Source organism: Sprattus sprattus (assembly GCF_963457725.1).
Source record: "Sprattus sprattus genome assembly, contig: scaffold_63, whole genome shotgun sequence".
Taxonomy (NCBI): domain Eukaryota; kingdom Metazoa; phylum Chordata; class Actinopteri; order Clupeiformes; family Clupeidae; genus Sprattus; species Sprattus sprattus.
Genome location: NW_027667068.1, coordinates 140,113 through 167,197, shown reverse-complemented (window position 1 = coordinate 167,197; position 27,085 = coordinate 140,113). Strand labels below are relative to the sequence as shown.

General features: G+C 41.7%; 1 protein-coding gene and 1 pseudogene across 2 annotated transcripts; both read right to left on the bottom strand.

The window, feature by feature from the left end:
- Window positions 1-938: 938 nt before the first annotated feature.
- Window positions 939-6,995, bottom strand: LOC308382482 (transcription termination factor 1-like; the record flags this gene model as incomplete). Its single annotated transcript, XM_080860890.1, has 9 exons — window positions 939-1,069; window positions 1,570-1,655; window positions 2,073-2,138; window positions 2,413-2,499; window positions 4,172-4,379; window positions 4,815-4,939; window positions 5,587-5,665; window positions 5,884-6,069; window positions 6,398-6,995. 9 exons carry the CDS (start codon window positions 6,993-6,995, stop codon window positions 939-941), a joined length of 1,566 nt encoding a protein of 521 aa, XP_080717016.1.
- A 9,499-nt stretch (window positions 6,996-16,494) lies between these two features.
- Window positions 16,495-26,669, bottom strand: LOC308382481 (transcription termination factor 1-like; annotated as a pseudogene). The gene is made up of 9 exons: window positions 26,064-26,669; window positions 25,543-25,728; window positions 25,245-25,323; window positions 24,200-24,324; window positions 21,714-21,921; window positions 19,693-19,794; window positions 19,368-19,433; window positions 16,929-17,014; window positions 16,495-16,625 (listed from the first exon to the last, which is right to left on the bottom strand). The product of its transcript is annotated as a transcription termination factor 1-like (transcript).
- Between the last annotated feature and the right edge of the window lie 416 nt (window positions 26,670-27,085).

Here is a 27,085-nt window from a genome sequence, read left to right as displayed (position 1 = left end):
GCTACAACCACTAACATGAGATTACAGCGGAGGTTATATGCTTACTGTATATGACAAACACAATTGTGACAGACACAGTTTGACCAGTCTAATGGGCTAACCTGTGATGGAACTCTGGTGTGATGAAGTTAAACTCTGGTGAAAATGCCAAATGTCTTTCTCTACTGCTGACCAGAAGAAAATCCACATAAAACAAAGTGGTCAACAGACACTGGGTTTAAAACTCCTTAATTTACTTGTGAACTTATATACTGGATAAATATACATTCAGTTTCAGGACATGTTAAAAAAAACTAAAATTAAAATGTACTCTTTCTAGCTGTCAGAGATCTTCCCTGGTCTCAGAAAATCCCCAATCCTGACCCCACTCGCCTAACCTCCTCACCGGAGGTTGGGTGAACATTTTGAAACGCCAGTGACTGAATTAACATTTATTTGCTCAAGCCTTTCCCAAAGAAGTTCAGATATTTTCAGGAATGTAAATGATTCAAGACAAATATTTGCTGTCACTTTTATTTTACAGTAAAACTCTGGTGAAAATGCCTAATGTCTTTCTCAACTGGTGAGCTAAAGAAAATCCACAGCAAACAAAATGGCCAGCAGACACTGGGCTTAAAACTCCTAAATGTACTAATGAACTTAAAAAGGTGCATACAAATACATAATCGGTTTAAAGAAAAGTAAAAATAAATAAATAAAGCTAATATTTTTATTCAATCATTTACTGTATATATTCCTGAAAACATCTGAACTTCTTTGGAAATGGCCTGAGCAAATAAATGTTAATTCAGTCACTAGTGTTTCAAACTTCACACAGCCCCTAGTGTGAATGTTAGGCGAGTGGGGTCAGGGTTGGGGATTCTCCGAGACCAGGGAAGATCTGACAGCTAGTAAGTGTGACTTGTCTCTTGATGAGCGGGGGGTGGTGTTGTGGTGGTTCAGAGGTCAGGGAAGATTTCTGACAGCTTGTAAGAGTCTCGCTGCTCTGTGGGCTCTTCATCATCCTCACAATCTTTAAGCTCCTCCTCCAGCTTTGGCAGGGTCTTCTCATGCAGGAAATCAATGATGTCTGCCATCAGAGACAGAGGGAGGTTAGAGAAGGGGACAGACAGAGAGACAATGCCATCATAGACAGAGGGAGGTTAGAGAAGGGGACAGACAGAGAAACAATGCCATCAGAGACAGAGGGAGGTTAGAGAAGGGGACAGACAGAGAGACAATGCCATCAGAGACAGAGGGAGGTTAAAGAAGGGGACAGACAGAGAAACAATGCCATCATAGACAGAGGGAGGTTAGAGAAGGGGACAGACAGAGAGACAATGCCATCAGAGACAGAGGGAGGTTGAAGGGGACAGACAGAGAGACAATGTGGCAGAGGAAGAAGAGCAAGACAGAAGAAGAGGAGAAGCAGAGGAAAAGGGAAGAGAACAACAAAAGTGAAGTTGTTGTTTTCGTGATGTAGTGCTTTTCTCAAACCAAAGGTCACTTTTGCATACTCCACCAGAAAACAGACAACTGTATTAAACATGACCGAGAGAGATACATGAACCAGCAGGGGGCAGTACTCACCACAGAAAGACTTCCTGCTCCAGTCTGGAACATTGGTCACCTTCAGCTGGTGGAACTTCATTTGGAGGTAGGCAGGTATGCTGTTGCTTCATAGAGAAATCACAGGAAACTTTCACTCAACATCACACTTACACACAATTCACTCAATATCATACTAACACCAATTCACTCAAATATCACACCGACACACAATTCATTCAATATCACATTTACACACAATTCACTCAAATTTTACACTAGCACACAATTCACTCAATGTCATACTAACACATGAGTCACTCAAATATCACACTGACACACGATTCACTCAATATCACACTGTCACACGATGCTTGTGCATAAACAGGTAGTCTAAGAGTAGTTTCAATGCAAACGCATATTTAAGGCCAATAGGTCAACCCATATTGATTATGACCTTAGCAGCACAGGAAGTATCCAGCATTCAAGAACCTAAGTTTTGTACTTGTCAGTCTCCCATGTACTTGCTTACATGAGCCCCTTACCCGAACAGATGAGTGAGGTCTTCCCAGACAATGTCAGCAGATTCCTTCACATCCATTTCTTTGATCCTGGTCGGGGCACACAGAAACTGGGTTAACTTCAGAAATAAGGTCATCACAGGAGACTCTCACTTAAGCGGGATTTCTTGAATGTCCAGACAGAGGTATTTGAACAGAAAATGCCACCTGGAGTACTACTAAAAGTAGCTGTTTCAGAGTGAAGTTAGAGACACGTGAAGCCGCTTTGATTAGCTGGATCTACACGTTACCAGAGTAACAGTTTGAAATCGATGCTTTGATCAGCTGTACTTAGAGATAACCAGAGTACCAGTTTGAAACATACTCTTTGATCAGCTTTATGTGCCCCTCTATGCTCTGCCTCCCGTAGATCTTTCCACCAGTCTTCATTTTACCCATCAGGTAACTCATCCTACACAAGACAGGCAGAGACAGGATCAACAGGGTATATCTTAGCTCACAAAGGCAAGAACACACACAAAGACCACACACAAAGACACACACAGACCACACACACACACACAGACCCACACAGGTCAAAGCTGTGACAGACAGAAGCAGGATCTGCATATGGTCTCCGTGTTAAAGGAAAACTGTCCCAGCAAGCAAGCCTTCACAGGGCCTGTACGGGCTCCTGCACTCATTCTTATATTTCTATATTACGGTGGCCGAGAGGTGCAAACCAACATTACAAAATCTGTAACACTTTAACAAAGCTTGAGACAAATATAATACAAATATAATATTACCACAACAAATTAGGTCCCGAAACAAATTAACACTTCACAAAACAAATTAACAGGACGCGAAACACTTTCACAAGTCCTGAAACACATTAACAAGTGGTGAAACAAATAAAAAGAAATACATTTCAGAAAACAAATTAACAGGACGCGAAACACTTTAACAAGTCCCGAAAGCATTTGAGCCAATTAACGAAATGTAGTTTTTCGTGTGGTCGGTCTTTATTGTTTTTAAATGGAGCAGACCAGACTGAAAGACCAGATATTCTATAGTATTGCATACAATATTTTAATGAGGGACACTCGTACGCTGTAATCGTGGATATGTAGTCATGTTTACACAGTGTACACATCAGCTTGAGGTCTCTGTAAAGACTTGATTTTTTGGAGCATTTGCACCCTCGATGATTGAGGGTTCATGTTCCCTCTTCACTCGCAGATTGTACTTTTTTTTGAGCACCTGCCACATCATGCGGTAACCAAACAGCTGTCCAGGTCCACAAAGTTCCAGTCGTATTGCCCTGATTATGACTATGTTTGTAGAGGAGAAATCCTTTCTGCGATATAACCCAGCATCATTCAGTTAGCTTTTTCACCACGAGCTCCACAAACTCAAATTGAGCACTTCCGTTATCACTACCACGTCCATAGACATGAATGTACGTTTATATGTCTATGTCCACATCAATCACGGAGTTAGTACATTCCCTTTCCGGTTAATGTCATTTGTTAAAGTGTTTCAGGACTTGCTAAAGTGTTTCACATCATGTTAATTTGTTTTCTGAAATGTAAATTGGTTTCGGGACTTGTTAATGTGTTGTGGTAATGTATTTTTGTTTTATGATATGTAGAAATGTTTTTCAAAATGTAAATGTTTCTCAAGCTTTGTTAAAGTGTTTCAGATTTTGTAATGTTGATTTGCACCTCTCGGCCACCGTAATATACGCAGGGCCAGCACTTTGCCAATGAGCAAAAGCTCAGGGGCACTGCGTGGGCAGCCCTCAAAGGGCCCTTGTGCCAGCCCTAAGGGGGCCCGTACAGCCTTGCTTGCTGGGTCTAGAATCTTTTGTTGGGCTATCCGGTGACAGCCCGCAGTGACCCAAAGCTGCAGGCCTCGCTTTGGCAAGCCCACCCCGGGCCTGTGTAGGATTGGTGTGGGCTAGCCCTAGCCCACAGTGCCCACAGCCTGCCTGCATGGGGCCCGTGGAGGCTTGCTTGCTGGGGTTCCTTGCCAGTGTCGTCTATGTTCTCATGGATTATTCAGCCTGTCACAGAAAAATGTAGCTGAACTGAACATGTTTTGTGTGCAACGTGATGTGACTGTGGCATGAGCTTTCTCACCACTTCGCCCTGCACGTCAACGAGCTTCGAGTCATGACCTGCTCGGCCACACGCCTCCAGGCCAGTTTCTTATGCAAGTCCTTCTTCTGGATGACCGCAGACCTGTCACCGCCCTCTCCTTCAGGCTCAGCCCTCTCAAGCAGCTGCTGGTGTACGCACATCAGAAGGATCTTAAACTCTGCCTTGGACCATGCCCCATAATTTACACCTTAGGGACAGGAAGTGACAAAGCATAAAACAAGACTGGGTCAGTATTCATAAACCTCAGTCGTCTGCATTAGTTTTAATGTCTACCTACCCTGTGTCTTTCAGTTTACTTACTGTCTATCTAGATGGCCAATCACAAAATTAGCTTTAAGGTCCAGTCCATGATTCTAGCAAAAAGTTATTAATATTTAAGCTTGATCGCCAGTCACATTTTACCCCTCCCTTCCAGCCTACCCCTGAAGTAATGCAGTGATTGCCTGGACATGTTTTATGGCTGGAATTCACTGTTTGTTTTCAAATCAGATTTATTTTGAGAGCAAACACTGAACGGACAGCTAGAGGACCATGAGGAGCAATTCAATGTTTGGATAAAAAAAATGTTTGGGATTACAATTGCGGACACTGTGGATGTTCTGATGTAAATCTGATCACTTACACATCCCGTCAAAGCGATTCCGCACGGCTGAACAACTGCGACCCATCTTGTCTGATATGGCCGTCCACTTTGACCCATACTGCCTATACAGATCTATCAAGTGGTTGTCCTCATCTTCTGTAAACCTGCGAAAAGGCGGAACAGTTATAAAACTAATGAAACACCCCCAAACTGATGCTGCTCTCACACACACACAGAGTCATAACTGTTAGGTGAATATTCACTCAAGTTAACTCAGGGAGTTGCATATAAGTATATAAATTAAACCACAACAACAAGCTTGTTGGGCTCACCCACCTCACAGCAGGTGGGAGAGAAGCACGGGCTAACTCCCAGACTGCAGCAGACGAGAGAGAAGCAATATTAAACCCATCGCAGAAGGTTTATATAGATAGAACTTTAGTGATTTTTGGCACCAAATTAATACTGTACGTCAGCAGGGATAACCACATGGTGGGTCTTTGACGTCCGTGGATTTCTAACTTTGCTTTCTGCCTTGTAAAGATGTCAGTTTAGACCCTTCTTATCACATCTGGTCCAAAACATCCTTTTATGCAGACTAAGTGGCACCTTATAATCTAAGTTACCCACACACACAGAAAAGCCATGTCCCTGCTGACATAAACACATGATTCATGCAAGGTAATTATTAACACAAGGCACTTGGTTTAATATATTCTTAAGTCATTATTAGTGTTTCCACACACACACACACACACACACACACACACACTTTATAAAGACAACCCATTTTTGAGAAGCTTGTGTTTACCTCCCCTTGTAATTTTCTCTGTTGCACATCCTCCTGGCTCTATTAAGGATAGAGTTCCAGGATCGAGGGATCCCGGCGCCTGTTCAGGAACAGGATACAATTCACTGCTGCACTGCAGGCTGCACTGATGTACACCTCTAACTTCCAGTCACTTGATACAATTTGACAAATAACATCTAAAAAAAAGTATGTAGGTATGACAGCAGTGGGCACACTCAGAGAACAAAACTCAGCCTGTGTCACTCACTCACATGTCTCATACTTATTCATGACATGACATCTGATATCTATACTCACATAAACACCAGAGGAAGTTGAACCTCCTCTTCAGCCTTTGGATGGTTTTCTTCTCATTTGGGAAGCGTGTGGGTCTGAAAAGCTTCAACTCGCTGTCAATACCAGAAAGGGCCAGAAAGTCCTTCACATTCTGTTTCAGCTGCTCGTTTTCTACCGTGCTGAACCACCCCGTTCGCAGAGGGATCCCTGTGGCATGGTGGGGATGAGCGGTAAAAACTAAAACCCTGGATCACATGACTGAATTTATCCCTCAAGTGGTCAGTGGTCCTTCAACTTCTCAAACCCAAAAATCTAAATGATGTTTAACTCAGAATGTCATAACAAACCATACCAGAATCATGAGAAAAGGTCCTGGGCAATATATACATAACACTGCTGCAGGCCTCACATATTCCCTATGGTCTGAATGAAGATAAACTCCTCCCCTCTGAAAATGCAAACTTATTCACCCTGTTTTACAGTGAACTGCTGGCTTTGGATACTCCCAATGGCTAAAATCAACTTGCTTACTCACCTTGCTTCTTGTACATTCTGTAGCGTGGTAGGTCATATCTGACGATATTCTTCACATCCTCAGTGTTGGTAAACTTGTATTGAGGCAGGAACTCTTGGATCTCCTTCCTGATGGCATCGTCAATGTCCAGCACATCTGGGTGAAGCTGAGCGTCTGTGGGACAGTGTGTGTCTGCAGCAGGCTGTGTGGGTGTCTTTCTGACCTTCGCTACAGGACGGTCTGGCTCTTCAATTCTCCTTTTCTTCTCCTTCTTCACCTCTCTCTCCTGAGCAGCAGCAGCATCTGCAGACTCTGACACACTTACGTTCCCTGCATTGTGTTTTCTTTTCTTTTTGTTATGCCCTTCTCTTGAGTCACACTGGCTCTCGACGTGTCTACAGTCATCTTTCTCACTCTTTGTTTTCTTCTTTTTGTGTTTATGTTTCTTTTGAGAGTCAACTTTTGTAGTGGTTGTCTCGGGAGGACTGCCGGTCTCTGGCATCGCGTCTAAAAGTTGCTTCTTGCTCTTGCTCTTGTTATTTATATGAAAGAACAGCTCTGCCTCAGTCATGGTCACCAAGTAGGTTCTCCCCCTATAACAGCGTGAATAAAGGAACATATATTTAACAGAATATATATTTACTGGAAGACATTACACAGGAAATTCAAAGATGTAAACTGTTATATCAATATGAAAATGTAGGAGATTTTTATATGAACTTGGAGGAAATCTGTCAAACCAATCATCATTCACCAAGATGACAGAACAACAACCCCAATAAGCTATTTCATCAATTGTGTCATAAACATGACATACAAGATGCATGGAGACATTATAATAATAATAATAATAATTTAAAAAAATACTGTTTTCTTGGTTTCAATACTGTTTTCTTGACTAGACTATTGTTAAGTATCAGACTCCATTCTAGGAGAAGTCTATGAAGTTAGTAGGTCTGCAGCTCCCTTAAAGACCACTCCACTAATTACATTCAGAATAGCGGCAGGTTCAAATACACCTGGCTAAACAGGAAACAAACAGCCCACACTGAGTATTTCGTGCACCTAGCCTATTCCCCTTTCCACCGTGAGCGGTAGCATGGACTATATTTATCACTTTGCCCGCAAAACCGGGAGAAAGAAACTTTACACTCGTTGCCCCGCAGGAGCGTGAGAGAGAGAGAGTCTTCTACTGAAGAAGGTCTACAAATGCAGCTAGACATAGTTGAAAAGTATTGTAAAACCTGGGCCCTAGAAGTAAACTTAAACAAAACAAACATCATGATTTTTCAGAAACGCCCCAAATGCCAAGAAAACAAACATCAATTTAAAATAAACAACTGCATCATCCCCCACACCATGAGTTATACCTACCTAGGTATAACAATGACAGCATCAGGGAGCTTTAACATGGCAGTGAATGCACTAAAGGAAAAAGCCCGGAGAGCCCTAAATGCAATTAAAAGAAAATTTTATAATCTCCAAATTCCAATTAAAATCTGGCTTAAAATATTTGATAGTGTCATCCAACCCATTGCGCTGTATGGTAGTGAAGTATGGGGTCCACTCAGTCATCATAGCTATACTCACTGGGATAAACACACCATAGAATCCCTCCATGCAGAATTCTGCAGATACATCCTACAAGTACAAAGGAAAACACCAACGAACGCATGTAGAGCAGAATTAGGAAGATACCCTCTAATTATGAACATTAACAAAAGAGCACTACATTTTTTTAATCATGTTAAATCCAGCCCAACAGACACCCTTCATTATAACGCCCTCCATATCCAAGAGCTGAGCCCAGAAAAAAGTCCCCTACATCAGTTGTTGCAGAGACTAACTACCAACACCCACTCTGATCAGTCTCGCAACAACACTGTTTTCCAAAAACCAATCAGAGTATACCAAATCATGAAACAATGTAAAGAAGCCTATTTGGAATATTGGAAAGAAGAAACAAAAAATCAAAGTAGATTACAATGTTATCTGGCCCTAAACCGAGAATATAAATTAGCAGAATATCTCTATACTGTCAGAGATAGAAAACAGAGACGGACCCTAACCAAGTACAGGCTAAGTGACCACAAGCTGGAAATCGAAAAAGGAAGACACAAAAAATCATGGCAACCAAAAGAACAGCGAATATGTGGTCACTGCACGACAGGTGAGGTCGAGACAGAGATGCACTTTCTCCTAAAATGTACATCACTAGCCCAAAAGAGAGGCATTTATTTTGAAAAATTCAACAAAGAGATTCCAAATTTCAATGAATTAGATGACATTTCAAAATGTCAGATCATATTAGGAGAGGGTCACACAGCAAGCCTTGCTGCCCAATATATAATAGCATGCCACAACCTGAGGGACAGTGAATGACACATTTGCAAGTACGCATGTACAAACTCACGTGCAGACACACACACACACACAATATTTGACTTTCTGATTTAATTTTATTTTTAAACCAATTACTGTAATTGTATGTCTATGTATGGTTGTATATTGTATACAACTGCTTTGGCAATGTAAGTGACCTTGTCATGCCAATAAAGCACCTATTGAATTGAATTGAATTGAGAGACATTGGACTCACGGATGCACACATACACACGCACCCATTCGTGTATACCAATGTTCAGGTGTTCATGAATAAGGTGGAGATATTTTCTTACGTTGAAGTCCGTAAAACATTTAAGTGAAAAAAATAAAATCGAAAAAGAGTCACCATAAGTGTGAATACAGATCGCGAGTAGTTTTATAAACATCAGCCAGTGCTTCTACAAGCTTCCATTTCCTAGAGAAAACTAGACTTGCGTTGTCTTCAACGGCTTAAATAATGTTGCTATTTATAACTTATTTGCTCCACACACAGCCAGGCAGGTGTGCATGCTGTGAGGATGTCATCGCATGATTTAGACTCGACAATTTCGGGGATTTTTTTCGGTCGCAATTGGTTTGCACATTTTTAAAAGTGGTGGGGACAAAATTCAAATTATGAATAGTGGTGGGGGACATGTTCCCCCCGTCCCCCGTAATCTACGTCTATGTAGGCTGTGTCACTGCCATTGTTGGCGGAGTTAGGCCTGACATGAGTTCAGGCAAGAACGCCATTACATGGCTGCAACTTTCCCGTGGTAGAACACAACATATTTAAATCACCATAATCACAGTACACCTGTTGTATTAACATTACAATCCATGCCCTAGTGCGGTACCCACTTCGTCATCACATATATACTCTCTGTTAAAGTATACAACACCGGTTGGTTAATTCATTTATACATACATACAAACAGACAGACATACTCACACCTTCCGCACTGCTGCCTGTTTGCGAAAGCGTAAGCTGCTGAGGAGCGGTACTATTTATCCACGTCCCTCGAGGGAGGGGAGACGGGAATTGGAATGATAGGCCGTAAGGTGAACACTCCGTTCCACTCACTGGCATCTACACAATCGTTAGCTTATAAAAAAGAACGAGTCGTGGTTAGTTACAAAAAAAAGTTCGTCGCTGAAATTACAGTCGATTGTTTATGCAGAACTAGAGTCTTCAGAGCATAATAAGATTTTGTTCGGGAGCCGTGCCACGGTTTGACACGTGATCATGCTACACCAATGAGAGGGCTGCTTTGCTTTTTTTCAACAGCGTGGCAAGATGGCGGCTCCCGTGTGGTTAGCTTCAACGTTACCGAAAGAGGAAGACATCCTCAAAAGTGGGCTAAATTAATTCTAATTAGTGCTGTATACATAGCCGCGTCCAAGAAGAACAATGAGGCACGATAATGTTATGTTTATGTTAAGTAATTTAGATCAAGTTTGACATACATGGGAATACACCTTACTGACGACATGGACTGTGAACACTCAGCACACCGAAGAAATAAAGGCAAAGTCTGTACTTCCTACGTCAGCTGAGGAAGTTCAGAGCATCTGCACCCATCAGCTGTGTGTCCTGACAGCATCACTTGGTATGGGAACTGTACAGCCTGTGACTGCAGCACCGCATCATCAGAGCATCTCTCCATATTCTGCAGGAGACCTACAAGAAAAGACTACCAGGGCCCAAGGTATTGTAAAGGATTCCTAACATTCTGACCATGGACTGAGGTCAGGCAAACGTCTCTGCTGCTACAAGACCAGAACAGAGAGACTGAGGAGGAGCTTCTTTCCTCAAGCATTCTGTATCCTGAACACACACAATGACTATAAACATCAATTAAACCTATTTTCACACTTGCACATGGACTGTACACACACTGCACTTTAAACTTCCTCTTGCTATTTATTCCCACTCACACAGAAAAAACTGCAGTATTTCTATGTATGTTACAAATAAACCTCCGTCATTGTATCAATAAAAGGCACTAATTGTACCAATGACCATCTGTTTGTTCATTCATTAATTAATTCTTCCAAAAATGAAAACAACACTGATGAACCATAAAAACACTCTTTATGAAACATGATATATAAAACTGTACAAATCTGAATAAGAAATAACAGATTAAGTACACTCAGTCCTCACTGTCAGTGTCAGGACAGTTATCTTCTAGTTCCTCAGATTCTTTTGTGTTGGCACAATTACAGCCTCCTCTTCAACATATCCTGTCTGCAATACAACAAAACATTGACAATTAAGAGTCACAGGAGTATCATGAAAAGCAGAGAGTGGTGGAGGTGGTACAAGACATTACAGGCTAGAACCTATCTGCCATATAGCACATTAAACAGCACACACACCTACAGCTGTTCTCTTGGTTGCCAACTGGTACATGTATGTGCAAACAGCAGACTTAAAAACAGTTTATCATGCCTGTCACTCACAAGTTGTGTAAAGCTGGACTTGCACATGACAAATAATAAGACTTGAGGAAAAATGCATTGCAGTTACCTGTAGTTTGAAGCATCAAGACCTTCATTTGCTTTCACAAGTTCAATGAAGGCCTTCCTCAGCTGGTCCATTCTGAGCACCTCCTGGTTGACAAGCAGCCTTTGGCCAATGATCCTCTCACAGAATATCTTAAAGCTGACATCAAACATGTGCTCATTCCTAAAACACATATGAATGAGAAGTAAAGAAATGAATGAGTGTTGTGATTGTGTGCACATACAACAGAATGCAGATGAAATGTTTACTTAAATATCTTATAGCTGACATCAAACATGGGCTCATTCCTTAAACACATATAAATGAGAAGTAAAGAAATGAATAAGTGTTGTGATTGTGTGCACATACAACAGAATGCAGATGAAATGTTAAGTTAGTAGCTCCTTGAAATGCAATTTAATAAATAACACACTGTTATTTCTCAGTTTTTTCAGGCTTCGTCAAAAACCTGGTGTACCGATTGTAACAGCTTTTGCGGTACTGCACCTCCAGAGCCACACAATCTTTGTCTTTTATATGCAAAAGAATACTTTGGTCGTCCTTCAACTCGGCAGCTTTCTGCAATTGGCTTTAATGAAACAAAAAGGATGGCTCAATGAGTTTGTTGACACATCTCTCACACATAATTGTACCCTTCAGTCACTCAACCACCGTGTGTGTGTGTGTGTGTGTGTGTGTGTGTGTTTACCTGCTGTTAATGTTTCAGCCTTTCATATTACGCTCTGAAGACTCTAGTTCGGCATAAAACAAAGACATATAGACAATCGACTGGAATTTCAGTTCGACAAACTTTTTTTGGTAAATAATCACGACTCGTTCTTTTTTAAAAGCTAAAGATTGTGTAGATGCCAGTGAGTGGAGCGGGATTCATTTTCTAAAGGACTTTTCGTGCTTCACCTTGCGGCCTATGAGGGGTGTTTGATGTAACGTTTGTTATGAATGTTTATTAATATCATGGGTCGTATGTGTAAGAGCTGTAAATATGGTAAATGTATTGTTGATGGATCATAGGTGAACTTGGTGGTGAATTGGTGTATTTGTTAATGTAATGTATAATGTGCATTACAGGACTAACCCCACTGACATGGTTAGATCCAATTGGAGTTTATTGGTCCATTCTAGCCCAATGGGCAGCATTATTTAACATGCCTCATTCCTTTGGAAGGGGTGGTAGAGAGGAGTACTTGTTGATGTGAGGTGAATGCAATAACATGCTATTGAAATACGGTTGGAATATTGTTGCATTGCTGTGTAAAGTAAGCTAGTTTTGAGTACTGTTTAACTACATATTTATGTTTGTTTGTATGTTTGGTGTTGGAGCCAAATAAATACCAATATATATTTCTGTATAAAATCTATCCTCTCTACACCGTGGTTTGTTCCTCTTCACCACTATCTCCAGTCGCCGCATCACAATAACTTGGGGTGACCGAGCGGTCACTCACAGGACACAAGAACAACAAACTCACTCTAATGGCTACTGTAAGTTTAACTCATACTTGCTAACACATGAACCATATTGTACAAATATTACACAACGTATTACTGAAGTTCAACAAATGGGAAGTTTCACTTAAAATATAGTATAAGACAATGCTCTATTACATACAGTAAATAACGACAGGGATTGTACTATCCTTTCCTACTCAAATTTTTGTTTAAGATATAATATAATGTGTATTTTACAATCTTATAAGCGATAGAGTAGAGTTTACTACACTTACTATCAAATCATCTGAGGTATGTTGGGGAGGGGAAACCTCAGCCTCCGGAGGAAGTACAACCGCTGCCTAGATGCCTTTGTCAGATGTTGTGTGTGGAGGGTCCATGTTAGGTCCTCAGTGAGTTGCACCCCCAGATACTTAAAACGGGGTGTCATATTCACTTTGAATATTATTTGATATGTTCCTGCTGGCCAATCAGTGCGCTTCATGATTTATATGTTGCATTCCTACTGCGCATCCTCAGTGTGCGTTTAGAGTGAGACATGACCCAGCCAGGTCACACATTATGTTACTCCAGCATCAGTACTAACTAAATACAGTTTAAAGCATGTCGGTTTGCTCCTGATTTTTGTACGTACAATACGAAACACGACATGATGTCAGAGTGAACTTGGAAAAGACTCAAAAAAGAATGGACGTTACTGGAGTTCCTTCACCTCGTATGAATTGGGATTCAATCAACCTGCCTGTAGCATGGTGATACATGTGAATTGATGTTTAAGAAGTAAACAGAAGAGGAGAAGTGAAGCTATCTTCTTTTGTTGGTCTGAGAAAAAGGTAAAGACATCTATCATACATGGATATTAACAGAGGTAAAAGCAAAAGTTTTAAAATAGCAAGCCTTTTGAACAGTTAATCACAGAATTGAGACTGCTTACAAGGACTTTGGATATGCTAACAGTGAATAAATGATAAGGGATCGTGTGGTGTTCAGAGTTTCAGTTCATGAAAAGCTGCTTAATGTCGGATCTGATTTGGCGCTAGACAAAGCAATATACATGGCTAGTAGGTCTTATGAAATAGCGCAAGTGCAACTTCAGACAATAGATTGCAGAAACAAATCTATTCACAAACAGGCTCTCAAAATACTTGAAAAAACCTAATTCACACCATCACTGTTCTGTCCTCCAAAAATACAGACTTTTGAGTTGGGACAATCTGATCACATTTAAGAACTGCTGTTTAATGTTCAAAATCCGGTTTAACCTGGCCCCCCCACCACTATGCAGCCTAGTCAAGTTGAGAACATCAGCAACCAGTGCTACTCGAGGGGCAGCAAGAGGAGACTGTGATACTCCTTTAAAAAAAAGTGTATTTGGACCGTCGGTTTTCTCAGTTCGGTCAGCCCAGGAATGGAACCATCTCCCACAGAACATTAGAGAATCAACCTAATTTAAAAGCTTTAAAATAAATCTTAAAACATGGCTAATAAATAACCAAAGATGTGAGCATTAGTGGGTCACTAGAACTTATATATTGGTATTTAATTACATTTTTATTTTGTCATTGTTATGTACAGTATATGTGTATATATAGTTAATGCCTTTTTTTAAGTTGTTTAGCCATTAACACCCTGGCAGGGGGACTGCCAATGGAAACTAGCCTTTTGGCTACAATTGGGTGCATTTACATTTGAATGTTTATTAATGTACACTGTCCCTCTTCAACAAATAAACAAACTGAAACTGAAAACTGAAACTGAAACAGTTCATGCGGTTCATGCAATTGGCAAGCAGTAGAGAATCAAACTTCACACCTTCAACCTCACCACCATGGGCAAGACCAAAGAGTTGTCCAAGGAAGTCAGAGATAAGATTTTAGACCTGCACAAGGCTGGAATCGGCTACAAAACCATTGGCAAGCAGCTTGGTGAGAAGCAGACAACTATTGAATAACCCCAGAACTACACAGCGGGAGCTTGTGATTGATCTCAAGGCAGCTGGGATCACAGTCACCAAGAAAACCATTGGCAACACACCACGCCGTAAGTACTGCAGCACTCGCAAGGTCCCCCTGCTGAAGGAAGAGGATGTACAGGGCCATCTGAAGTTTGCCAATGCACACTTGAATGATTCTAAGGAGGATTGGGAGACAGAATGTGGTCAGATGATACCAAAATCAATCTCTTTGGCATCAACTCGACTTGCCGTGTTTGACAGGGGGGGGAATGCTGAATATGACCCCAAGAGTACATCATACCCACCATCAAGCATGGAGGTGGAAAAACTATGCTTTGGGGCTGTTTCTCTGCCAAGGGTACAGGACGACTCCACCGCATCAAGGGGACTATGGATGGGGCCATGTAACGTGGAATATTGGGCTTGAACCTCATTCCCTCCCATTGAAAACGCAACATTAAATATTTTGGAGAGGATCTGCAAAGAGGAGTGGACAAAAATCCCTCCTGAGATGTGTGTGAACCTGGTGACCAACTACGAGAAACGTATGACGTCTGTGCTTGCCAACAAGGTTTATTCCACAAGTACGAAGTCATTTTTGTGAGTCAGTTTTGCTAGGGGTTCAAATACTTATTTTTTGCATCAAATGCAAATAAAGTCATAAATGTTATCAAATGCATTTTTCTGGATTTTTTTGTTGATATTATGTTTCTCACTGTTGATATACACCTACCATTACAATTATAGATCACACATTTCTTTTCAAGTGGCCAAACTTGTGAAATCACCAGGGTTTCAAATACTTATTTTCCCCACTGTAGTTATCTTGGTCACCCTTTCATGACTAGATAGTTATCTCGGTCACCCCTTCAGGCATGACTGTAGATAGTTGCATGACTGTAGATAGTTATCTCGGTCACCCCTAAGGCTCCCCACACATCCCTAGGCCCAGACTTTTTAAACAGAGTGCCCATAATGTAACTCATATCAATAGTGTCAATCATTTTGTAGTAGTACAGTAGTCTTAATATTTTGTTATCATGAATATCTTAGTGTTTATACTGATTGTTAATATTTTACCCACACTGGTTATTGTACTGATTGTTAAAAGTCAAGCCACAGAAGCCCTTACAGCTTTGATGGAACTGGAAATACTGCTATTCTGTTGTAGTAAGACATTAACTCCTAATTTTGTATCTGCAACTCACTTTGGATGTGTACTCTGTCTGTCTCACTGAGACCAAGCAAATGACTGTGACCCCCCCTCCCCCTAAAATCCTTTGTAACTTGGTATCACCCCCCCTCCCCCATAGGTGAACCCCTCTCCCAACTTTGCCCCTTCCTCTCACCTAAAGGGTGTGGTCCTAACCTGCCCTATTGCATTCTACCTGACTGAACTGTATAAATGCCAACGCATTCTGCTGTCGGGTAGACCTTTCTCTAAGCACCAGCTGAGAGGGGGTCTCCACGCTGAAATAAAACTACAGAAACCTGACTTCGTCCTCCGGTCCCTTCTTCAACTTTAGCGTGCTTATTAATATTCTGTCAGCTTCAACAACTAATATGAGATAACGGCGGAGGTTACATGCACGATTGTGACAGACACAGGTTGGCCAGTCTGATGGGTTAACCGGTGATGAGACTCTGTGATGAAGTAAAACTGGTGGAAATGCCAAATGTCTTTCTCTACTGCTGACCACAAGAAAATCACATAAAACAAAATGGTCAACAGACTCAGGGTTCAAAACTCCTTCATTATTTATTTAACTTATGTGAGTGACCCTTCTCTCTGGTGATGAGTTGGGATGGCGTTGGGGTGTTTCAGAGGATGGGGAAGATCTCTGACAGCTTGTAAGAGTCTCGCTGCTCTGTGGGCTCTTCATCATCCTCACAATCCTTTAGCTCCTCCTCCAGCATAGGCAGGGTGATTTCATACAGCCAATCAATGATGTCTGCCATCAGAGACAGAGGGAGGTTAGAGAAGGGGACAGACAGAGAGACAATGCCATCAGAGACAGAGGGAGGTTAGAGAAGGGGACAGACAGAGAGACAATGTGGCAGAGGAAGAAGAGCAAGACAGAAGAAGAGGAGAAGCAGAGGAAAAGGGAAGAGAACAACAAAAGTGAAGTTGTTGTTTTCGTGATGTAGTGCTTTTCTCAAACCAAAGGTCACTTTTGCATACTCCACCAGAAAACAGACAACTGTTTTAGACATGAACGAGAGAGATACATGAACCAGCAGGGGGCAGTACTCACCACAGAAAGACTTCCTGCTCCAGTCTGTTACATTGGTCACCTTCAGCTGCTTGAATTTCATTTGGAGGTAGGCAGGTATGCTGTTGCTTCATAGAGAAATCACAGGAAACTTTCACTCAACATCACACTTACACACAACATACACAAACATCACACTCACACACAATTCACTCATCACACTTACACACAACATACACAAACATCACACTCACACACACTTCACTCAACATCACACTTACACACAACATACACAAACATCACACTCACACACAATTCACTCATCACACTTACACACAACATACACAAACATCACACTCACACACACTTCACTCATCGCACTTACAAATAACATACCCAAACATCACACTCACACACAATTCACTCAACATCACACTTACAAACAACATACACAAACATCACACTCACACACAATTCACTCATCACACTTACACACAACATACACAAACATCACACTCACACACAATTCACTCAACACACTTACACACAACATACCCAAACATCACACTCACACACAATTCACTCAACATCACACTTACACACAACATACACAAACATCACACTCACACACAATTCACTCAACATCACACTTACAAACAACATACACAAACATCACACTCACACACACTTCACTCAACATCACACTTACAAACAACATACACAAACATCACACTCACACACAATTCACTCAACATCACACTTACAAACAACATACACAAACATCACACTCACACACAATTCACTCAACATCACACTTACAAACAACATACACAAACATCACACTCACACACACTTCACTCAACATCACACTTACACACAACATACACAAACATCACACTCACACACAATTCACTCAACATCACACTTACAAACAACATACACAAACATCACACTCACACACACTTCACTCATCGCACTTACAAATAACATACCCAAACATCACACTCACACACAATTCACTCAACATCACACTTACAAACAACATACACAAACATCACACTCACACACAATTCACTCAACATCACACTTACACACAACATACACAAACATCACACTCACACACACTTCACTCAACATCACACTTACAAACAACATACACAAACATCACACTCACACACAATTCACTCAACATCACACTTACAAACAACATACACAAACATCACACTCACACACAATTCACTCAACATCACACTTACAAACAACATACACAAACATCACACTCACACACAATTCACTCAACATCACACTTACACACAACATACACAAACATCACACTCACACACAATTCACTCAACATCACACTTACAAACAACATACACAAACATCACACTCACACACAATTCACTCAACATCACACTTACAAACAACATACACAAACATCACACTCACACACAATTCACTCAACATCACACTTACACACAACATACACAAACATCACACTCACACACAATTCACTCAACATCACACTTACACACAACATACACAAACATCACACTCACACACAATTCACTCAACATCACACTTACAAACAACATACACAAACATCACACTCACACACAATTCACTCAACATCACACTTACAAACAACATACACAAACATCACACTCACACACAATTCACTCAACATCACACTTACAAACAACATACACAAACATCACACTCACACACAATTCACTCAACATCACACTTACACACAACATACACAAACATCACACTCACACACAATTCACTCAACATCACACTTACAAACAACATACACAAACATCACACTCACACACAATTCACTCAACATCACACTTACACACAACATACACAAACATCACACTCACACACAATTCACTCAACATCACACTTACAAACAACATACACAAACATCACACTCACACACAATTCACTCAACATCACACTTACACACAACATACACAAACATCACACTCACACACACTTCACTCAACATCACACTTACAAACAACATACACAAACATCACACTCACACACAATTCACTCAACATCACACTTACAAACAACATACACAAACATCACACTCACACACAATTCACTCAACATCACACTTACACACAACATACCCAAACATCACACTCACACACAATTCACTCAACATCACACTTACAAACAACATACACAAACATCACACTCACACACAATTCACTTAATGTCATACTAACACATGAGTCACTCAAATATCACACTGACACACGATTCACTCAATATCACACTGTCACACGATGCTTGTGCATAAACAGGTAGTCTAAGAGTAGTTTCAATGCAAACGTATATTTAAGGCCAATAGGTCAACCCATATTGATTATGACCTTAGCAGCACAGGAAGTAACCAGCATTCAAGAACCTAAGCTTTGTACTTGTCAGTCTCCCATGTACTTGCTTACATGAGCCCCTTACCCGAACAGATGAGTGAGGTCTTCCCAGACAATGTCTGCAGATTCCTTCACATCCATTTCTTTGATCCTGGTCGTGGCACACAGAAACTGGGTTAACTTCAGAAATAAGGTCATCACAGGAGACTCTCACTTAAGCGGGATTTCTTGAATGTCCAGACGGAGGTATTTGAATGGAAAATGCCATCTGGAGTACTACTCAAAGTAGCTGTTTCAGAGTGAAGTTAGTGACACGTGAAGATGCTTTGATTAGCTGGATCTACACGTTACCAGAGTAACAGTTTGAAATCGATGCTTTGATCAGCTGTACTTAGAGGTAACCAGAGTACCAGTTTGAAACATACTCTTTGATCAGCTGGATGTGCTTCTCTATGCTCTTCCTCCCGTTGATCTTTCCACCAGCCTTCATTTTACCCATCAGGTAACTCATCCTACACAACACAGGCAGAGACAGCATCAACAGGGTTATCTCACAAAGGCAAGGATACACACACACACACACACACACACACACACACACACACACACACACACACACACACACACACACACACACACACACACACACACACACACAAACACACACTAAACTCATAGACACACAGACACAGACACAGACACACACAGAGATCAAAGCTGTGACAGACAGAAGCAGGATCTGCATATGGTCTCCGTGTTAAAGGAAAACTGTCCCAGCAAGCAAGCCTTCACAGGGCCTGTACGGGCCCCTGCACTCATTCTTATATTTCTATATTACGGTGGTCGAGAGGTGCAAACCAACATTACAAAATCTGAAACACTTTAACAAAGCTTGAGACAAATTTACATTTTGGAATTTGTTTTTACATATTATAAAACAAAATAACATTACCACAACATATTAACAAGTCCCGAAACAAATTAACACTTCAGAAAACAAATTAACAGGACGCGAAACACTTTCACAAGTCCCGAAACAAATGAACAAGTGGCAAAACAACTTAACAAATCAACATTTCAGAAAAGAAATTAACAGGAGGCGAAACATTTGAACAAGTCCCGAAAGGGATTGTGGCAAACATTTGAAGCAATTAACGAAATGTAGTTTTTCTTGTGGTCGGTCTTTAATGTTTTTAAATGGAGCAGACCAGACTGAAGGACCAGATATTCTGTAGCATTGCATACAATATTTTAATGAGGGACACTCGTTCGCTGTAATCGTGGATACGTCGTCATGTTTACATGGTGTACACATCAGCTTGAGGTCTCTGTAAAGACTTGATTTTTTTGAGCATTTGCACCCTCGATGATTGAGGTCCTGGAGCAAAGACATTACATGTTCCCTCTTCACTCGCAGATTGTACTTTTGTTTGAGCACCTGCCACATCATGCCGTAACCAAACAGCTGTCCAGGTCCACAAAGTTCCAGTCGTATTGCCCTAATTATAACTATGTTTGTAGAGGAGAAATCCTTTCTGCAATATAACCCAGCATCATTCAGTTAGCTTTTTCACCACGAACTCCATATACTCAAATTGAGCACTTCCGTTATCACTACCACGTCCATAGTCATGAATGTACGTTTATATGTCTATGTCCACATCAATCACGGAGTTAGTACATTCCCTTTCCGGTTAATTTAATTTGTTAATGTGTTTCTGGACTTGTTAAAGTGTTTCGAGTCTTGTCAATTTGTTTTCTGAAATGTAAATTGGTTTCGGGACTTGTTAATGTGTTGTGGTAATGTATTTTTGATTCATGATATGTAGAAATGTTTTCCAAAATGTAAATTTTTCTCAAGCTTTGTTAAAGTGGTTCAGATTTTGTAATGTTGGTTTGCACCTCTCGGCCACCGTAAAATATAAATATATTCAATAAATAAATAAGCTAAAAAAATTTGCAGGCTCTGTGTGGGCCTAGTTAGGGCTCCTGTGGGCTATGTTAGGGCTGCCAACGAAGGGCAAGCACTGAGGGGCCAGCACTTTGCCAATGAGCAAAAGCTCAGGGGGAGGGGCACTGCGTGGGCAGCCCTCAAAGGGCCATTGTGCCGGCCCTAAGGGGGCCCGTACAGGCTTGCTTGCTGGGTCTAGAATCTTTTGTCGGGCTATCGGGTGACAGCCCGCAGTGACCCAAAGCTGCAGGCCTCGCTTGGGCAAGCCCACACCGGGCCTGTGTAGGATTGGTGTGGGCTAGCCTTAGCCCACAGTGCCCACAGCCTGCCTGCATGGGGCCCGTGGAGGCTTGCTTGCTGGGGTTCCTTGCCAGTGTCGTCTATGTTCTCATGGATTATTCAGCCTGTCACAGAAAAATGTACCTGAACTAAACATGTTTTGTGTGCAACGTGATGTGACTGTGGCATGAGCTTTCTCACCACTTCGCCCTGCACTTCAACGAGCTGCGAGTCTGGACCTGCTCGGCCACACGCCTCCAGGCCAGTTTCTTATGCAAGTCCTTCTTCTGGATGACCGCAGACCTGTCACCGCCCTCTCCTCCAGGCTCAGCCCTCTCAAGCAGCTGCTGGTGTACGCACGTCAGGAGGACCTTAATCTCTGCCTCGGACCATGCCCCATGATTCTCACCTTAGGGACAGGAAGTGACAAAGCATAAAACAAGACTGGGTCAGTATTCATAAACCTCAGTCGTCTGCATTAGTTTTAATGTCTACCTACCCTGTGTCTATCAGTTTACTAACTGTCCGTCTAGATGGCCAATCACAAAATTAGCTTTAAGGTCCAGTCCATGATTCTGGCAAAAAGTTATTAATATTTAAGCTTGATCGCCAGTCACATTTTACCCCTCCCTTCCAGCCTAACCCTGAAGTAATGCAGTGATTGCCTGGACATGTTTTATGGCTGGAATTCACAGTTTGTTTTCAAATCAGATTTATTTTGAGAGCAAACACTGAACGGACAGCTAGAGGACCATGAGGAGCAATTATATGTTTGGATAAAAAAAATGTTTTGGGATTACAATTGCGGACACTGTGGATGTTCTGATGTAAATCTGGGGCCGTATTCACAAAGCCTTTTATCTTACCACTAGGAGTGCTCCTAACTCGCGCTAAAACCTTTTACGTAGGAGTAATTTCTTAAAAGTGATTCACAACGGCTCTGAGACCTACTCATACTAAGGATAATACCAACTCCTAAGCTTAAGATAAAAACTCCGTTGCTATGGATGACGTCCATTCTCATGCACGAGTTTAGAAGCGGTGCGTACGGTGATTGGTTGCTGACAGGCGCTCTCATTCAAAACTCAGTCCTAACATCCCCCTAACGATCCCACTAAATCAACAGAAAATAAGAGAATAACCTAGGCTTCAAATGAAGCCATATTAAATAGTTATGGATAGTGCACTTAGCAGAATGCACAAGCATGATGACAAGTTTGTGCATCCAACGTGAATGACGCTTTGCACGTTAGAGAAAGAGAAATTGCCGAAAAAAACACGGAAATTGCATGAAATCAAGGAAGTAATAATTAAAGCTCCCTGCAAACTATTAGGTAATCGGCATAGTTCCAGCCCTTAAACACTTCAAATATCAGTCCATACGGCTCTTTAAGTCCTCCTGTCATAATGGACGAAACGAGGGCGAGACAGAGAAAGTCGAACTGGTCCCAGGACCAACTGTCCATGTTGGCCCAGAGTGTGCTGGAGAGGAAGGGAGTTATAAAAGCTAAATTTGGCTGTGGGGTGACCACAAAAAAGAAGCGTGAGGCATGGGAGGACATATGTGTTAACATAAATGCTTCATTCCCTGCCGTGTGTCGCTCTGTCGATGACTGCGAGAAGCGGTGGTATGCGCTCCAGTCACAATGTAGGATGGAGATTGCGGAGTGGACTTTAAAAGAGCCGTCGCGGCTACAGGTATTGTGTCACCAAAATAGGCCTCATGCGTATACTTGCATGTTGTAGTTCAACTGTGCTCCCGGTTGTGGATTGAGGAAGGGTGTCAAAAGCCATGTCTTGCATGGTTGCCACTGTCAACAAGTGGCATCCAGCAGGTACATGGTGCCGCTCAAAAAGCTGGCGCAGACCGCGCTCTCCATTAAAATGCGCGAATCGTGAGTAGATCCAGGCCACTTCGCAACAATATCCATGATTGTGAAATTTGGATCAAACACTATCTGTGTATTAATTCAATGTACCTTTTTGCGGTTTACAAAGACGTCCTCATCTCTGGATGGAGCAATTATTTTAATGTGTGTTCCATCGATGGCACCCACGACACCGGGCATTCCTGCAAACGCCATGAAATTGACCTTGATCCTTTGAAGTAGGCGATTGTCCATAGGGAACCGAATAAACTGTTGTACAATGTGTGGTCTACAGAGTGCGGTGATTGTTTGATGAATGAATACGCTTACTGATGATTGCGATATTCTGAAGTCGTCTGCGTTGCAAAGTTGCATTTTCCCCCTAGCCAAAAATCTTAATGTTATCAAACATTTAACTTCCGGACTGATTGGGTTGTTTCGGATAGTTGGAGACGTGATTGCATGCCGCACTAATTCTAGTAAAATGTTGATGCCTTCACGGTTTAAACGATATCTTCTCAACAATTCAGAGTCGTTCATTGTCTCCAACACGTTACGTCTGGCTTCAGCCATTTTAAGACTTTTTGTGAATAGGTCTTAGTGACTTAGGAGTCCTCATGAGGAGTTTTAAGCTGTCTTAGACTTAGGTGCTACTTTTAGGGATAAAATATTTTGTGAATTGCTCTTAGTAAAAAAAATAGGAGTCCTACATTTAAGACTGACACGCCCATTATTTTTTAGGAGTTTCTCCTAAATTCGCCACTTATGAGCTACTTTTAGCCCTAAGATTCTTTGTGAATACGGCCCCTGATCACTTACACATCCCGTGAAAGCGATTCCGCACGGCTGAACAACTGCGACCCATCTTGTCTGATATGGCCGTCCAGTTTGACCCATGCTGCCTATACAGATCCTTCAAGCATTTGTCCTCATCTTCTGTAAACCTGCGGAAAGGGGGAACAGTTATAACACTAATGAAACACCCCCAAACTGATGCTGCTCTCACACACACACAGAGTCATAACTGTTAGGTGAATATTCACTCAAGCTACCTCAGGGAGTTGCATATAAGTATATTAATTAAACCACAACAACTAGCTTGTTGGGCTCACCCACGTCACAGCAGGTCGGAGAGAAGCACGGGCTAACTCCCAGACTGCAGCAGACGAGAGAGAGGCAATATTAAACCCATCGCAGAAGGTTTATATAGATAGAAGTTTAGTGATTTTTGGCACCAAATTAATACTGTACGTCAGCAGGGATAACCACATGGTGGGTCTTTGGTGGGTCTTACACGTCCTTGGATTTCTAACTTTGCTTTCTGTATTGTAAAGATGTCAATTTAGACCCTTCTTATCACATCTGGTCCAAAACATCCTTTTACACATATGTGCAGACTAAGTGGCACCTTATAATCTAAGTTACACACACACAGAAACACAGAAAAGCCATGTCCCTGCTGACATAAACACATGATTCATGCAAGGCAATTATTAACACAAGGCACTTGGTTTAATATATTCTTAAGTCATTAATAGTGTTTCGAAATGATCTCTGTCAATAAAACGGATGAAACACCCCCAACATGACGCTGCTCTCACACACACACAATTCATAACACTGATAAAACATCCCCAACATGACCCTGCAGTTTCATCACTAGACACACACACACACACACACACACACACACACACACACACACACACACACACACACACACACACACACACACACACACACTGAACCCCACTGTGCTGCTCACCTGGTGGGGGAACTTTAAGTCACCTGAGGCCTCATTAAAATGCCTGTCTGGGCACATTTCTTTATAAAGACAACCCATTTTTGAGAAGCTTGTGTTTACCTCCCCTTGTAATTTTCTCTGTTGCACATCCTCCTGGCTCTATTAAGGATAGAGTTCCAGGATCGAGGGATCCCGGTGCCTGTTCAGGAACAGGATACAATTCACTGCTGCACTGCAGGCTGCACTGATGTACACCTCTAACTTCCAGTCACTTGATACAATTTGACAAGTAACATCTCAAAAAAAAGTATGTAGGTATGACAGCAGTGGGCACACTCAGAGAACAAAACTCAGCCTGTGTCACTCACTCACATGTCTCATACTCATATATGACATGACATCTGATATCTATACTCACATAAACACCTGAGGAAGTTGAACTTCATCCTCAGACTTAGGATGGTTTCTTTCTCATCTGGGAAGCGTGTGGGTCTGAAAAGCTTCAACTCGCTGTCAATACCAGAAAGGGCCAGAAAGTCCTTCACATTCTGTTTCAGCTGCTCGTTCTCAGCCGTGCTGAACCACCCCGTTCGCAGAGGGATCCCTGTGGCATGGTGGGGGCGGAGGAAGAGCGATAAAAACAAAAACCCTGGATCACATGACTGAATTTATCCCTCAAGTGGTCAGTGGTCGTTCAACTTCTCAAACACAAAAATCTAAATGATGTTTAACTCAGAATGTCATAACAAACCATACCAGAATCATGAGAAAAGGTCCTGGGCAATATATACATAACACTGCTGCAGGCCTCACATATTCCCTATGGCCTGAATGAAGATAAACTCCTCCCCTCTGAAAATGCAAACTTATTCACCCTGTTTTACAGTGCACTGCTGGCTTTGGATACTCCCAATGGCTAAAATCAACTTGCTTACTCACCTTGCTTCTTGTACATTCTGTAGCGTGGTAGGTCATATCTGACGATATTCTTCACATCCTCAGTGTTGGTAAACTTGTATTGAGGCAGGAACTCTTTGATCTCCTTCCTGATGGCATCGTCAATGTCCAGCACATCTGGGTGAAGCTGAGCGTCTGTGGGACAGTGTGTGTCTGCAGCAGGCTGTGTGGGTGTCTTTCTGACCTTCGCTACAGGACAGTCTGGCTCTTCAAGTCTCCTTTTCTTCTTCTTCTTTTTCTTCACCTCTCTCTCCAGAGCAGCAGCAGCATCTGCAGACTCTTGTGTCACACTTACGTTCTCTGCATCGTTTTCTTTTCTTTTTGTTTTGCCCTTCTCTTGTGTCACACTGGCCCTTGACGGGTCTACAGTCATCTTTCTCACTCTTTGTTTCCTCTTTTTGTGTTTATGTTTCTTATGAGAGTGGACTTCCGTAGTGGTTGTCTCAGTAGGACTGCCGGCCTCTGGCATCGCCTTTAAAAGTTGTTTCTTGCTCTTGTTCTTCTTCTTTTTATGAAAGACAAGCTCTTCCTCCATCACGGTCACCTCAAGTAGGTTTTCCCCCTATAACAGCGTGAATAAAGGAACATGGACATGCATGTGTCTTCACTGAATCTTTGTGCCACTTAAAACTGATCTGCATTTTACTTCAAAATGTAGAGGGGAAAAGTCATCTGAGAATTTTTTTTCATTGTGATAATACATATCTTAAATGAAAATTAAATGGGTTAAATTAATTAAATCAGTGTTTAGATGAAATCTACACATATGTATTTTCTCCTCGAGCAAGATATGCTTGTTCAATGGCTGGGTATGTACAGTAATTTGAACGTAAATAGCTAGCTAATGTTCAGGCTAACGTTAAACCAGTTTGGAATTTACAGACAGTAGTTAGGCATATGTTAACGCACACAATGTAAGCGTCATTTTACAATGTTGTAAACTAAACTAGCATAGCCAGTGTGTTGATAAATATATAAAGCATTGTTGTTCTGCCCAGACTACC